Genomic DNA, 16,616 nt, shown 5'->3' on the forward strand with positions numbered 1-16,616 from the left:
ATATTTTCTGACATCATGGTCAGGTTGTATATGGGCTGTTTAATGTTTTTATCTTTTTAGCAACCTGAAAAACTTCCAAAATGACTTAAAATTGTCCAAAAGAAATTGTCTTTTCAACCATAACCTGTACACAACCAGGAAATTACGTAGTCAAGACTTCATGTGCCAAATTGGGCCAGCTGGGTAGTATTTGAATCGTGCTAAATATATTGAGGCTGAGCTGGTTATCAAATCCCATCAAGCTAAAACAATATCCACCAAGCCATGTGTTACTTTGCGCCCAGAGGAAAATTTGGCCCATAAGGGAGCTTCGAAAGGGCATTTGTGGAGTAAACATCTCATATATGTAGAGTTATTCACATAGGAGCCCTAATAACAAGTCCCCTCTTGCCCTCCAATCCTGTCCCACCAAAAGCTCAAACACAATTGATGTAGAGACTCTGACTGTATTTTATACCTTTCTCAGTTCTTTCACATCAGCAGCAGCACAGATGATAGTATAAAGTCAAGGAGAGTAAGGAACTTTAGATAGTTTATTTACACACTAGTCGTCGTCGTCCCCCCCCCTTTCCACTGGCTCATCTCAGACTATTCCGGAAATATATGTCCCTCAACCTTGTTAAACCACTTTTTAAATGTGTTGGTGTTGTGGTGATCAGAATGGGGCAGGAAGTATTCAGATCAGTACTATTGGTCATTAGTCATTACTACCATTCATTATTTGTCTATGTAGCAGTGGTTGTAATGTCCCTTCAACATTTACTTAGTGCAGTAATGTTGGTGGAAATCAATCAGGATTGCAATCAAAGTGAAAGTCAAAATCACTGTGTCCCATGTAGTTGTTGTTCCACATACATTATATTGATGATGATGTCAATCTCTCCCATCTTCATCCAATTGTATTTCAGTGGTAAACCGTTTCTGTCTCATTTAGGAGATACGTTAGATGGAAATTCTATTGTAAAATTAGCCGCTGGCCAAGCCTGTTGTGAGTGACTTTTATTCTTGAAGTTTCAGCTTTAATCTAAAATTATTTCAACTTCAATCTCAAGGTATAAAGACAGGCCTGGCCAACCCTGTTCCTGGAGTGATACCATCCTGAAGGTTTTCTCTCCAACCCTAATCTAGTGCACCTGATTCTAATAATTAGCTGATTGATAAACTGAGTCAGGTTAGTTACTACTGGGGTTGGAGCATAAACCTTCAGGAGGGTAACTCTCCAGGAACAGGGAGTGGGCAGCTCTTTATTAAGACATCTCAACATCAATTAAAACAATTATATTTTTTGGTCATAATACGAAACAGAGGAGCAGTGTTTGTTATGATCAAAAAATCAAGACTTGTTTATGGTTGATATTAATTTAAGTCGCATGCAAATGTGCAGAAACAAGTTGACCCCGAGCTTCAGATTTATAAATCAGCAAAACCAAGATTTAGAATGAAAATTCCTAATTGAATTAACAATCTGTTAATTACCCTCTTTCTCTCTCTCTCTCTGGGAGACCGAGAAGAAGGTAGACATAAACATGTAGAGTGATTCGTTTGTGAGGGTTCAGTGAGAAAAGATAAAGGGGATCGATATTGTGACACGGAGGAGAGGATTGGACGGGGCAAGATAATCTCACAACAACTTTACAGGATGACTATCACAAGTGTTCTTCTAGCTAGAGAGAGGGTTCGGTTAAGGGGTTATTCAATTGTTCCACTAGGGATAAACTCCAAAAGGAAATATTATTGAATGCCCAAATAATCATTTAATATCAGCATTGGGTCACATGTTAAAGACCCATTGAAGTAATGGGGATTTTTCCATTCTCGTATTAGACTTCCTGAATTTAAATTGTATATTAATTCACAATGTTTGGCAAGTTGCATCCTAAGATTCTTCATCTCCATCAGTGATATACGGATACTCTTAAGTCAGTGCTAGATATTATGCCAAATCTAGGGGGGAGGGGTTCAGTTCAAGTAGGTATCGTAATACATACTGATTGTAGAGGAAACAGCTTATTTTTTTACACCAATGCGAATACAAGATTCGGGGTCTAGACGTTGTGGCAGCATCTGGGGAGGTGCTGCCACAGACCAAGCTAGGCTAGGTTTCTAGTGCAGAGCCTTTTGTGTCAGCTACCTGCTCACTGCCTCCAGTCCTCTCCTCTGAGTGAGGGAAATAGCAGCTGATAATGGAATGGTGGCTGATTGAGCTGCTAGCCACACCCTTAATGAGTTCATGAGGGTCAGCTGTTTGCACTTACAAGCCAACGGTTGCATTCCAGGCTGACTACATGACTTAAAGACCCGGTGCAGTCAAAAATGTGATTTTTATGTGTTTTATATATATATATGTCCACACTAGGAATGAAATTGAATCAAAAGTTACTGGACACGTACACATTTTTGCAGTAATACCTAACAATACAAAACAATACACACATACCCCAAAATAAGTAAGTGTGAATAGAAAAGGTGTGTACAGCAGTAGTTATATAGGATGAGCCATGACTAAAATACAGTATATACATATGAAGTGGGTAAAACCAAATGTAAACATTATTAAAGTGACCAGTGTTCAATGAGGATGTAGGTAGGGCAGCTGTCTCTAAGGTGTAGGGTAGAGTACCAGGTGATAGCTGGCTAGTGGTGACTTTAACAGTCTTCTGGCCTGGAGATGGGAAAACAGCTTCTATCTCTCGGTCCCAGTTTTGATGCACCAGTACTGTCTCCGCCTTCTAGATGGTATCAGGGTGAACAGGCAGTGGCTCGGATGGCTAAGGTCCTTGATGATTTTCTGGACCTTCTTGTGACACCAGGTGCTGTAACACCAGGTGCTGTAGGTGTCCTGGAGGGCAGGCAGTGTGGTTGGAGTAATGCTGTGAAATTGTGAAAATTAGGATAATGCCCTTTTTAGTGTGAGAGACGTTTGAATAGACCGCCTGACATTTCAGCCTGTTGTGTGAGTTAATTTGTTTATAGACCAATATGAAAGAGTTCCAAAAAACAGCTAGTTTACAGTTTTCCCCCTCCCTACTCCCAAACAGTCCAGAACCTATTTTTTGTTTAATTTTGTTTAAACAATCTCAGTACGGTACTTAATTGTTACCCAGAATTGATTTGATATTGAGATAAAAATCGGCTGCATTGAACCTTTGTAAGGTGAGGGTGTGGATATGACGTGGATACCTCTCACAGCACCCCAACGGAAAGGAGGTTTAACGCTCATCAATATTTCTGTTCTCGGTGTGTTCAGCGACTGCTCTTTTTCCTCGCACATCCTTAACTGTAGCTTTGTGTTGAATAATGAGCCGGGCTTGCCTAGTTTCCCAGTTGTAAATAGTGTGCTGATTAGAAAATACTGATATCACCCTTTTCTCACTTCTGCATACAAGTAAGGGAACCTGACAAAAAAACATTTTTCTCTGCCTTATCCAGAATCCACATACTGGATCAATATCCTGAATAGATGCACTCTACAACCTCAAATATACAAAGATGACAAAATAATGACATGTCAAACAGACCAGACAGACTGAGTTAATAACTGTGTTATGTTCATAGAGGAATTGTTGTTGTTGTTGCTCCATACGAATCTGTTTGTGAATTGACTTCCTGATATGGAGTAGTGAGGGAGTGTTGATGAACATGTCACTGTGAGAGCATGGGCCCTGCGTCCCCTGGCAGCTGCAGCCTGGGGGGACCTAACAGTCATCCCCGATCAGCCATGTTAAGCTAATTGAGACGTAATGGATTAATTAATAACCCGACACGCTAATTTCACTGTGAGAATGAAGGGATAGTTCGTAAATGCGAAAGTTAGCGGCTAGTGACAGTGGGTATTTTAACCTACCGAAAGGTGGATTGCAGTCTGTCCATAGAGTTACAAAGTATGGAAAGAATATGGGAATTTGTCATTTGGGTGGATAGTTATAAATAGGAGTTGCACCACCGTATTTGCAAAGGCTCGAATGTGGTCAGTGATGTCTTGACCTGTGACAAATCTTCTTGTTCACTTGTTTGTTTTGCTGTTTTGTTTTTTCATTTGGATGACTGGAAGAAAAAAATCTTTGCGAATACACCCACAAATCATCTGATATTGTCACGTTGGTTGAATGGAGGAGACCAAGGCGCAGCGTGATGTGAATACATTCTTCTATTTATTAACGAAGAAACACTAAACAAACTATACAAAACAACAAAACAAACGTGACTCTATATATAAACCCGTGCAGACACAGGCAACTAACCATAGACAATAACCCACGAAATACCCAAGGAATATGGCTGCCTAAATATGGTTCCCAATTAGAGACAACGATAAACAGCTGCCTCTAATTGAGAACCAATCTAGGCAACCATAGACATACATAACACCTAGACAGGGACAAAAACACATACATCACCCATGTCACACCCTGACCTAACCAAAATAATAAAGAAAACAAAGAATACTAAGGTCAGGGCATGACAGATGTGGAGCGTGGAAAGGCATTTGAAAATAATTTGATTCCAATGGCAGGGGAGTGAAGAGAGGAAGTTTCCTAAACTGGAACTAGACACAGCTTAGTCTTGATTCGGGGGTTTAAAGGAGGTTAAGCCTTGTCGTTTTCCCCATCATGAATAATGAATATAGAATATTCTCTTTCATTGTCTAAAGGAAACTTTGGAGTCAAAGTCCTCTGACTTCAGACAAAATTAGCTCATAAACTCAGCCAAAAAAGAAACGTCCCTTTTTCAGGACAGTCTTTCAAAGATAATTCATAAAAATCCAAATAACTTCACAGATCTTCATTGTAAAGGTTTTAAACACTTTTTTCCATGCTTGTTCAATGAACCATAAACAATTAATGAACATGCACCAGTGGAACGGTCGTTAAGCCACTAACAACTAACAGACGGTAGGCAATTAAGGTCACAGTTATGAAACCTTAAAACACTAAAGAGGCCTTTCTACTGAAAAGCACCAAAAGAAAGATGCCCAGGGTCCCTGCTCATCTGCGTGAACGTGCCTTAGGCATGCTGCAAGAAGGCATGAGGACTACAGCCGTGGCCAGGGCAATAAATTGCAATGTCCATACTGTGAGATGCCTAAGACAGCGCTACAGGGAGACGGGACGGACAGCTGATCGTCTTCGCAGTGGCAGACCACGTGTAACAATTCCTGCACGGGATCGGTAGATCTGAACATCACACCTGCGGGACAGGTACAATATGGCAACATCAACTGCCCGAGTTACACTAGGAATGCACAATCCCTCCATCAGTGTTCAGACTGTCCGCAATAGGCTAAGAGAGGCTGGACTGAGGGCTTGTAAGCCTGTTGTAAGGCAGGTCCTCACCAGACATCACCGGCAACAACGTCGCCTATGGGCACAAACCCACCGTCGCTGGACCAGACAGGACTGGCAAAAAGTGCTCTTCACTGACGAGTCACGGTTTTGTTTCACCAGGGGTGATGGTCGGATTTGCATTTATCGTTGAAGGAATGTGCATTACACCGAGGCCTGTACTCTTGTGTGCAGCCCTATGGGACTCCCAGTCACGGCCGGTTGTGATACAGCTTGGAATCGAGTCTGTAGTGACGCCTCTAGCACTGAGATGCAGGGCCTTACACCACTGCGCCACTCAGGAGCCCATGCTAAAGATTGTGGGACTGTATCAACAGAGGACTAATGAAACTAATACCAAAATATATATTTTTTGGGTGGTATTTTCCTTACAAGAGACTTCCTGGAATTTTGGCAACTGCGTAAGTATTTTTTTAAATCTCCTTTTTTGGGCTGGTTTGTCAATGTGTTGTTCATACCTGCAGAATAAATATCTTACCTCAACCACAACATCCCTAGTTTGAAAGTGACTGTTTTCTGGAAGCTATGTGGGGCCATTTTGAGTACTACAAGCTGGGCCCACATGGGCCAGCCCCCTAGCAATTTGAGTTCCAGCCAATGAGCTTCAGTCCCTAGCCATTTGAGAGACAGCTAGCAAGATGCACATTGACGAGTTGCACAGTGAAAGAAGGCTGGCTCAGGCCTGCCCAGGGTAATCCATTGAGGTTACAGGGCCAGGCCCAATGGAGGGAGGGGGAGAGAGAGGAAAAAATATGTACTGCACATACACTACATGATCAAAAGTATGTGGACACGTGCTCATAGAATGTCTAATTCCAAAATCATGCCATTAATATGGGGTTGGTTTCCCCTTTGCTACTATAATAGCCTCCACTCTTCTGGGAAAGATTTTGAATAGCGAGCATTAGTGAGGTTGGGCATTGATGTTGGGAGATTAGAACTGGCTCGCAGTCTGCGTTCCAAATCATCCCAAAGGTATTCGATGGCGTTGAGGTCAGGGCTCCATGCCAGTCAAGTTCTTCCACACAGATCTCAACAAACCATTTCTGTATGGACCTCACTTTATGAATGAGAGCATTGTCATGCTGGAATAGAAAAGGGCCTTCCCCAAACTGCCGCCAAGTTGTAGGCACAGAATCATCTCGAATGTCATTGTATGCTGTAGCGTTAAGATTTCCCTTTACTGGAACTAAGGGGCCTATCCCAAACCATGAAAAATAGTCCCAGACCATTATTTCTCCTCCACCAAACTTTACAGTTGGCATTATGCATTGGTGCATGTAGTGTTCTCCTGTCATCCTACAAACCCATATTGGTCCGTCGGACTGCCAGATGGTGAAGCGTGATTCATCTCCCAGAGAACGCGTTTCCACCGCTCCATAGAACAATGGTGGCGAGCGTTACACCACTCAAGCCAACGCTTGGCATATTACCACATGAAATGTGTTGTGTTTTTCTGTAAGGGTAGTCTCTTAAAGATGCACTATGCAGAAAATGCTCTGCCATTTCCTGGCTGCTAAACTTCTGATAGTTAGTTAGTTTCGAGAAATATTATACCATCTTGTCACGACTTCCTCCGAAGTCGGGTCCTCACCTTGTTCGGGCGGCGGTCGGCGTCGCCGGTCCTCTAGCCATCATCAATCCACTTTTCATTTTCCATGTGTATTGTCTTGTTTTTCCTAACACCTGGTTTCAATTCCCTCAATTACTTGTTGTGTGTTTAACCCTCTCTTCCCCCCATGTCTTTGTGTGGGATTGTTTATTGTAGTGCTTGTGCACGTTCCACGTGAGCGCACAACGGGTTATTTTTGTGCCTATTTATCTTGTTTTGCTTAATAAATCTCCGGTTATCACCCAGTTCTGCTCTCCTGCGCCTGTCTTCTCTGCCGCCAATTACGCACCCCGCCACACATCTTAACCGCTGTGAATTTCTATGCGAATTTGGTCGGGTCGTCGAAAAAGTTACATATTGCAGCTTTAACATAATAAAATCAGCACGCCATTGTAAATGTATCCATGTCTACTACATTCATGTGGTATGTCTTACTTTTTGTTCTTTTTTTTGCCACTTTTTACTCCCCAATTTCGTGGTATCAAATTGGTAGTTACAGTCTTGTCCCATCGCTGCGTGAGTGAGAAGCAGTGACTCCTGTACGGACTCGGGAGAGGCGAAGGTCGAGAGCCGTGCGTCCTCTTAAACACAACCCAGCCAAGCCGCACTGCTTCTTGACACAATGCCCGCTTAAACCAGAAGCCAGCCGCACTAATGTGTTGGAGGATACACCTGGTGACCGTGTCAGTGTGCGCTGCGCCCGGCCTGCCACAGGAGTCGCTAGTGCGCGATGGGACAAGAAAATCCCTGCCGGCCAAACCCTCCCCTAACCCGGACATCGCTGGGCCAATTGTGCGCCGCCCCATGGGTCTCCCGCACGGCTGCGACAGAGCCTGGACTCGAACCAGGATCTCTAGTGGCACAGCTAGCACTGTGATGCAGTGCCTTAGACCACTGCGGCACTCAGGAGGCCCAGTATGTCTTTCTTGATCATGCTGTGTTGTGTTTTTTACTTTGTATGGTAATTTGTATTAAATTAGCTGTTTTCCAAGCCAGCAGTGAGTCATTAATGAGTCGGGATTATGAAAGATGTAATCACCACTATCGGGCAGAATTTAGAAGAGTGCAATCTGACTTCTCCCTTGAAATCTGCAGGTAAAATGTCACATGGCGAAACATGCGGCATTAATCCATAACTGACATTTCTGCTGCCATGCACATATGGATCCATTTTAGGAAAGATGGTGCTGCTTCTCTCCAGAGGAATAGAAAACAAGGATAAACGCACCCAGTAGGGGGGTAAGTTTGTGTGTGTGTGAGAAGATGGACTGCGAGACCCACATACACACTTCCCATATCTCCTACTGTCCTATGGGTAGAGTTGAGGATGGTCATGCCATAACTGCCACAGGTACCTCCTGAACATGCTTGTTTTTTTAATCTGACAGCTACACTCCGATTCAGAGGAGTTGGGTGAAATGCGGAAGACACATTTCAGTTGAAGGCATTCCCTTTCCTTAATCAGTGCTTTCTTGGGATAGGTCTCTCTTAAATAGATGTGTAATATCCTGGTAGGTGAATCATGGTATTATGCGTGACCAGCATGTGTCTTGCTCCAACAACACTGTTTAATATGATCTGTTTGTCCCTGTACATCAGGTTTGTTGACCAATGATGTTATCTATAAGCCAATTATTTATTAAATGAATACATTTTCACTTGGTCTCTGTACTCTCTTGTCAAAGTAACCCAGATACTGTAGGTTTGGAATTACATTGAATTGGAGGTGGTAGTTGTCGCTGTTAAGGGACAGTCCCTAATATTCAACTTGGGTAATTACAGAAACCACTCACCTCCATTATGCAATTATAATCTAGTTTCCAAACACTATGTAACAACATGATATTAACGTTGTAATGTTAATATCGTTACTTAACAAGAAACTTGGATTGCGTGACCGCCAGTGGGATTTAGGCTAGAGGAAGAAGAGGTTGTGGGTAAATTGGGCTTCAGTGAGAGACGAAACATTTGAAAATGAATGAAGAGAGACAAAATAAGTGATGGAGGAAATGGAACTAGAGAAAGAAAAACATTTATGTAGAGGCAGAACAGCAGGGAAGGAAAGGAGAGGAGGTAAAGCAATGTGAGCGAGGGACGAGAATTGGAGAGAACAGCGGACGAGAGATTGGAGAGGCGTGAAGTTTTTTTGGGGGGGAGAGACGATGTGGTACAGATTTTTGTAATTTTTTTAAAGGATGGAGAAATTAATGGATGAAAGGAGAGGAGGCGGTGATGCCACAGCAGCTACTGATGTCACCACAAGGTGGGTGTACTGTCAGACACCACACTCTCGTCACCACAAGCACAACCCCTCTCACCCGCTGTGACTGGCTAAGAGAAAGGGGATGGTGTCACAGCAGACTGTGGTACGGCGTGTGAGAGGGGTGAGGGCTGGGCCTCGTAAGACACACCCCGCTCCCCTCCAGCCCTGTTCCCCCTGTATTTCAGCTGAGGTCATAGCTGAGTGCTCTATGTCATCGTGCCATCCTTTTGTGGACATCCTTGGCAACTGTGGTAATGTTAGCGCTCCCTGCCAAAGACTGCCAGCTCAACTCTGCCACACACACAAGCGGCTGTCAGGATTTTTGTATGCCCTCTCTTATCTTTTATCACTCCCGGATCAGTGAGCACAATGATTATTTTTAAACACCTGTACATTGCACTGCAGCAATACACGACTACATATGTACTGTGTGCGAACGGGAGTAGCTACGAGATTGAGGTAGAAATCAGTCACAAAGAGACAAAAAATATATATTTTTTTTTAACCATGACTGTGATTCTCATGACATGTAAATGCCTTCACTTTGTATATGAGGGAGGAAGGGAGAGAGGCTGATTTTGATTCCTCCTTATGAAGTTACGATTTAGTCGTGTGTTTCTCAGTCAGCGTCGACCCGCCATGCTCCCCCTCGCTCATTACCATATAAAGCAGAATCCCGCCGCAGTCGAGGGAAAAGTACGAGATCGGAGTAGAAACGAGGAGCTTTGCCGTTTGCACCCCCTTCATCTATCTACGGGTCACGAGGGTCACCAAGCAAATAATTATTATAACCAGAGTAAAGCTAACACCCCTATCCTGCCCTGTCCTGCGACAGATTTCACTGCTGAACTAGAGTCTTCCCCTGTCACTCACAAGACAGCTGCTGCCCTCTACCATTGACACGATTGTGGAAATGTGATTGCAGGTCAAAAAACCTATTGCGGTCATTTAACCTAACTGGTTGCCGAGATATTTAGATGAAGGACGATACACAATATGAGCATTCCTATTGGACGAGTTCAGATTCTCTGTTTGATAATCACAGAATGTTAGCTCTACTGAACGTGATTGAGGCGAAGGGTCTGTGGTCGTGTTGCAACCACATTTTAGTTTTTTTTATGCATATCTGAATGCTGTAATGGATTATCCTCACCCAGGGCACCATTGTATTTTTTTAAAGGATGTTTCTCTAATGTAAATATCCTGAACAATATAAGATGAGTAAATACAAAATACGTAATCTAGTCTTTGCTGATTTTTATTTTTTGGGGAAAACACTTGGTTCGCTGCTTAAGTTGGTCTGTGATGTTAATTAATCCGTGTTTAAGGCGGCTTCCCATCCTCACACATGAAAGGCTTAGTCTGTTTGGTTTGTAAGATGTACAGAGCCTCAGCCCGAAAAAAGTATGGAAGCATGTTCCGTTAGCCTTGTAGCGAGTTCATCAATACAGGATGCATCTGGGTGATTTGAAAAGCCATAGTCAGTCAATAAATAATATAATAATACTCCTCGGAAAGGTTTTCACCTTTTTAGCTCACAATCTGTGGATACTATACGATTTTTTAAAAAGGTAAGAAAAATAGGTACAACGTCGCAGCACGTTCTTTGAAAAATATATGGCACATGGAAGCCAAACGAGGGTGGTCTATGGTGAAAGGTGGGACACGGGCTGAGAGTGGCTGAGGGGCGGGATTAAAGAGCTTGTGTTTGGTATTATTGTTATGTGACTGCTTTATATGAAAGTACCATGTATGTCAAATGTATGTGTGTGTGTGTATGTATAAGTAGCAGAAAAGCTGTAAAGAAAAACTAAAGATATTTGTCCTCCAGTGGATGGGTTGACAAAAATAATGCAGGACGCATCTTAAAGCAGTCCAATGCATTGACTTTTCATCCCGGGGTTGTCCGAGAACAGTCGACATCAAAACAACTTGTTATTGATTTATTGACATTCCATTAAGGTGATGCACTAGATGATACAGTTTCCTGTCCAGAATTGTACCTGAAAACACCTGGTTGCTAGTCCAGTTCCTTCAGGGCTTCTCAAGTCATGTCCTGGGGTCTCATCAAGAACTATTCATTAAGCCCTTGAATAAGCCCTTGAATAGTTTGGTCTGCAATACAAATGTGTAGGCTGGAGTTGAACTCATTTTCTCTAGATTATTAGCTCGAAACACTTCAGATATTGATACTTTGTGCCTCGTTATGTCTGTGTCGTATAATTGTTGGATCACTGAGAGTGCTGAGCGATTAGTGCTGTTTGAGGTCGGTTCGGTTTCGCAAATTATTTTCAAACATGAAATGGATTATGAAATAATTACGTTGCAATGATTTTAGAGCTTTTAAATGTAAATTCCCAAAACATTCAATTGCCAAAACATTTAAAATATTCCATATGTCTCTATCAGGTCCACATTTGGGAGACATCAATAGAAAAAAATTAAATATTTCAGTTGTGTATATTACTTAGTTTTTATTTGATTAGTTTATTATTTTTAACTCCTTGAAGTAATCATCTCATCTCTGCTCAGGCAGTATCAGTAAACCGGCCAGGCCATCTAACATTTTGTGTTCCCCATACTGTATTGTTTCCCAAACTCTGTCCTCGGGACCTCAGGGGGTGCACGTGTTGCTTTTCGCCCTTGCACTACACAGCTGTTCAAATAATCCACTAATCTTCAATCTGTGATAATTTGAATCAGCTGTGTGGTGTTAGGGCAAACACCAAAACGTGCACCCCTTGGCGTCCCAAGGATCAAGTTTAGGAAATGTTGCTGTACAGTCTAGTCATCATTTTTAGCTAGCGTTTCTAAGTATGCTGCAGAGCTGTTTGACAAAATTATTTTACTAGTTGTTCAAAGTTGTTAAGGTATACTTTCACGAACTGTCTCTCCCTCTCATCAATGTGTTGTGTACATTGCTCTCTCATGCAGTCTGTGTGTATCTCACCTAGCGTAGCAGGCGTAAAAGTGTATCTGTCAAGCGATCAGTATATAATGACGAGATGCTCATGTCTCCGCCCTAACAATGGGAGTCAATGGCCCAAAGGCGGAAAGGAAGGCTTCAAGCTTAGGTCCAAAATGAGTCCATAGAAGCGCATTGTGCTAATTATCTACAGTTTTTGTCTAGACTGAAACCTTTTGCTTCGCCTCTTACATTCTTTCTTACTTCTTAACTGCCCGCTTAACCCGGAAGCCAGCCGCACCAATGTGTCGGAGGTAACAGCGTTCAACTGACAACTGAGGCCAGTCTGCTGGTGCCCGGCCCACCACAAGGAGTCGCTAGAGCGCGATGAGCCAAGTAAAGCCCCTCCGGCCAAACCCTCCCCTAACCCGGACCACGCTGGGCCAATTGTGCGCCTCCCTGTGGGACTCCCGATCATGGCCGGTTGTGACACAGTCTGGGATCGAACCCAGGTCATTAGTGACGCCTCTAGCACTGCGATGCAGTTCCTTAGACCGCTGCGCCCTTCGGGTGCCCGTCTCTTCCTGTCTATGAGCTGGGGAAAAATGGTGCAATGGATTATAGTCATTGTGGTTAATTAACACATTTCTGCGCATTTCTGCGCTTAATGAAAACTACCCTTCAGCTCAGCGTCCCACATAGTTCTTGACTTGATTTGTCAGATTTTTCTCAATAATTATTTAATTTCTCTCTCCAAAAAAATTGAATTCAAGTAAATGAACCCATGTCGGCCAATTAGTGGTTGAATAACCAAACCTCCCCCACTACAAAAAGTTCTGGGAACAGCTGCTCTAATCTCCTATTGTGTCCTTTTTCCAGCGGGAGTGAGTAACAAGATGGGCTGGGCATTTGGACTGGGCCTGGAGCGCCTGGCCATGGTGCTGTACGGGATCCCTGACATCCGCCTCTTCTGGAGCCAGGACGACCGCTTCCTGAAGCAGTTTTGCCTGCCCAGCATCAACGACCCAGTCACCTTCCAAGTAAAGCTCTGGGTTATATTTATTATATTTTTCAACCACTATTATTCACTTTTAATGCAGAGTTTGGCTGTTGAGGTTTCAAAGCCCATTTTAAGGTAGGCAACTGGGGGAGACTTCAGAGAGGAACAGACAATGATTTATACTCCTGAGCAAACTTTCCAGCACTGCAGATGGCAGTAGTTCACCAACCTTGGCTTGTTCAGACAACACATTCCATGCATCTTTTCAGTTTGTTTATGAACTGCCAATAAACTCATAGAAGTAGAAGAAAAATAAATGTACTACTTTCAATTGACTACACTAAATGGTGCTGCCCAAGCGATCAATGGCAAAGATGGAGAAAGAGTCGTATATTGAGAGTTAGGCCAATGGGGGTTCTGTCTGAATGTTCCGAGAGCGCCACTTTCTCCCCCATAGTGGTTGCTCGGTGATAGTTGATGCTTCTGCGTTTTGCTGTTTATTTCTGATATTTTTCAAAACCTTTGAAGATGTCCAGGGAAAGCATATATGCAATTTGTTGACACCAACGTTACATCACAAACATTTCTAGAATAAATGGGCTACTAACGTGGTGGCCGTTCTAAATCCTGGCTGAACTCTCGTAATACATGGCTCTGGTTTCAACCAAAAGCCATTATGATGCTCCTGGACCATATCAAGCAGCCATTGTTTTAATGAAGAAGGTATAATGAAACATTAGCAAACGTTAGCATAACATAATGCTGGAGGAAACGGGTACAAAAGTATCTATATCCACAGTAACCTGAAAGGCCGCTCAGCAAGGAAGAAGCCACTGCTCCAAAAGCGCCATGAAACAGCCGGACTATGGTTTGCAACTGCACATGGGGACATAGATGTCCTTTTGGTCTGATGAAACAACAATACAACTGTTTGGCCATAATGACCATCGTTATGTTTGGAGGAAAAAAGGGGGAGGCTTGCGAGCCAAAGAACACCATCCCAACTGTGAAGCACGGGGGTGGCAGCATCATGTTGTGGGGGTGCTTTCACCAGGGACTGGTGTCCTTCACAAAATAGATGGCATTATGAGGAAGGACAATTATGTAGATATGTTGAAGCAACAGCTCAAGACATCAGTCAGGAAGTTAAAGCTTGGTCGCAAATGGGTCTTCCAAATGGACAATGACCCAAGCATACCTCCGAAGTTGTGGTAAAATTGCTTAAGGACAACAAAGTCAAGGTATTGGCGTGGCCATCACAAAGCCCTGACCTCAATCCTATAGAACTTTGTGGGCAGAACTGAAAAATTGTGTGCGAGCAAGGAGGCCCACAAACCTGACTCAGTTACACCAGTTCTATCAGGAGGAATGGGCCAAAATTCACCCAACTTATTGTGGGAAGCTTGTGGAATTCTACCCGAAACGTTTGACCCAAGTTAATAAATTTAAAGGCAATGCTACCAAATGCAAATTGAGTGCATGTAAACTTCTGACCCACTGGGAATGTGATGAAAGTCATAAAGCTGAAATAAATCATTCTCTCTACTATTATTTCACATTCTTAATGTAAAGTGGTGATCCTAACTGACATAAGACAGATCATTTTTACTAGGAAATGTCAGGAATTGTGAAACTGAGTTCCGACTTCAACTGTATTATCCCCATCAAATAACCCCCCCAAAAAATGTTTTACGCTATTGCTTCTAAATTATGTTGTTAACATACAATGTTCAGCCTCAAAATGTCGTTAAATTTACAAATGTAAAAGTGGTTTCACTTCTCCAGCTCCATCCCTGCGCTTTATAGCAAACCAAATGGCTGGGGTTTTTTGTATTTTTTTTCTCAAATTAACGAGTACTCCTTCAAACATCCTGAGTGAGACAGAGAAAGGAGAAGGACTGAATCAATAGTTTTGATCCTCCGAGTCATTATTGCTGCCCAGCTGTAATGACTTAATGGGAGCCGTTGTTGTTGGGAGGATTTGGCCAGAAACTGAGATAGCTTAATGGCTTTTTAGCTAGCCGGGGATTGATAGATTTTTGGGGGGTCAGAATTGGGGCCTATTAGAATGTGCTTACTGTGCAGATAATTGCACATCATTAATTGGACTGGTACATGATGAGACTTTCACATCAAATCAAAGTTGACTTGTTGCGTGCACAGGATACAATAGATGTAAAAAGCACAGTGAAATGCTGACTTACAAACTGTTTTGTATAATGCAGTGTTCAATATCACTGGTAATAAAATCAGGATATTAAAGGATCTTAGGTCAGATAATACTAGGTCAATACTAGGTCAGATAAAATAAAAACACACAAGAAATAAAAACACGTGAATGTACGCGTGTTTTATTTCTCGTATGTTTTTATTTTTACTTATTTATTTCATTGACCTCGGTAGGTTTGTCCAACACCTACACACAAAAATGTTATTTTTTTTTAGTGCCAAATAAGGGTTCTTTGGCTTGTATCCATAGCGGATACCTTTTTGGTGCTATATAGAACCTTTTTTACGGTTCCATAAAGAGCCATGCTCATAAGCAGAGGCGTCATGCTCATAGGGGGCATAGGGGCACATGCCCCCTCAGATTTGTCCTGTTAAAATAAAACTATATTTTACATTTTTTCTCGCTAATACTACTAGTCACCTAGGAATTTTATGAAGTTGGCTTTAGCTCGTCCATTTAAGTTCCCTATCTCCCAACCTCATTAAGACTCTCAGGCCATGCATGAGAAACAAGATTCAACTCTTTGGCCTGAATGCCGAGCATCACGTCTGGAAGAAACCTGGCACCATCCCTACGGTGAAGCATGGTAGTGACAGCATCATGCTGCATCATGCTGCCACATCATGCTGTGGGGTTTTTCAGCGGCAGGGACTGGGAGACTAGTCAGGATGGAGGCGAAGATGAACGGCGCAAAGTACAGAGAGATCCTTGATGATAACCTGCTCCAGAGCGCTCAAGACCTCGGGAGAAGGTTCATCTTCCAACAGGACAATGACAATAAGCACACAGCCAAGACAATGCAGGAGTGGCTTCGGGACAAGTCTCTGAATACCCTTGAGTGGCCCAGCCAGAGCAGCTGGCCCAGAACAGCCGCTGGCGCAGAACAGAGTGGCACGTTTTGCTCTTAATTGTAGTCGGAGGGCTGATATAAATACTATACATGCCAGTTTCTCTTTGCTAAGAGTTGAGGAGAGACTGCCTGCATCACTTCTTATTTTTATAAGAATATTAATGTGTTGAAAATCCCAAATTGTTTGCATAGTCAACTTACACACAGCTCTGACACACACACTTATCCCACCAGACATGCCACTAGGGGTCTTGTCATAGTCCCCAAATTCAGAACATATTCAAGAAAACGTACAGTATTCTATAGAGCCCATATTTCATGGAACTCCTTTCCATCTCATATTGCTCAAATAAACAGCAAACCTGGTTTCAAGAAACAGATAAAGCAACACCTCGCGGCACAACGCCTCTCCCC

At 42.8% G+C, this 16,616-nt stretch overlaps 1 protein-coding gene across 2 annotated transcripts in view; it reads left to right on the top strand.

Annotated features, from left to right (window-relative positions):
• The window catches only part of LOC139420435 (phenylalanine--tRNA ligase, mitochondrial-like), a 116,806-nt gene that overhangs the window by 46,297 nt on the left and 53,893 nt on the right, over positions 1-16,616 (top strand). For both annotated transcript variants that reach the window (XM_071170569.1, XM_071170568.1), the window contains exon 6: positions 13,002-13,162. In XM_071170569.1, the coding sequence (XP_071026670.1) occupies positions 13,002-13,162 (161 nt within the window). The remainder of the gene's footprint in view (positions 1-13,001; positions 13,163-16,616) is intronic.

The sequence above is a fragment of the Oncorhynchus clarkii genome, chromosome 11, assembly GCF_045791955.1.
Source record: "Oncorhynchus clarkii lewisi isolate Uvic-CL-2024 chromosome 11, UVic_Ocla_1.0, whole genome shotgun sequence".
Lineage (NCBI taxonomy): Eukaryota > Metazoa > Chordata > Actinopteri > Salmoniformes > Salmonidae > Oncorhynchus > Oncorhynchus clarkii.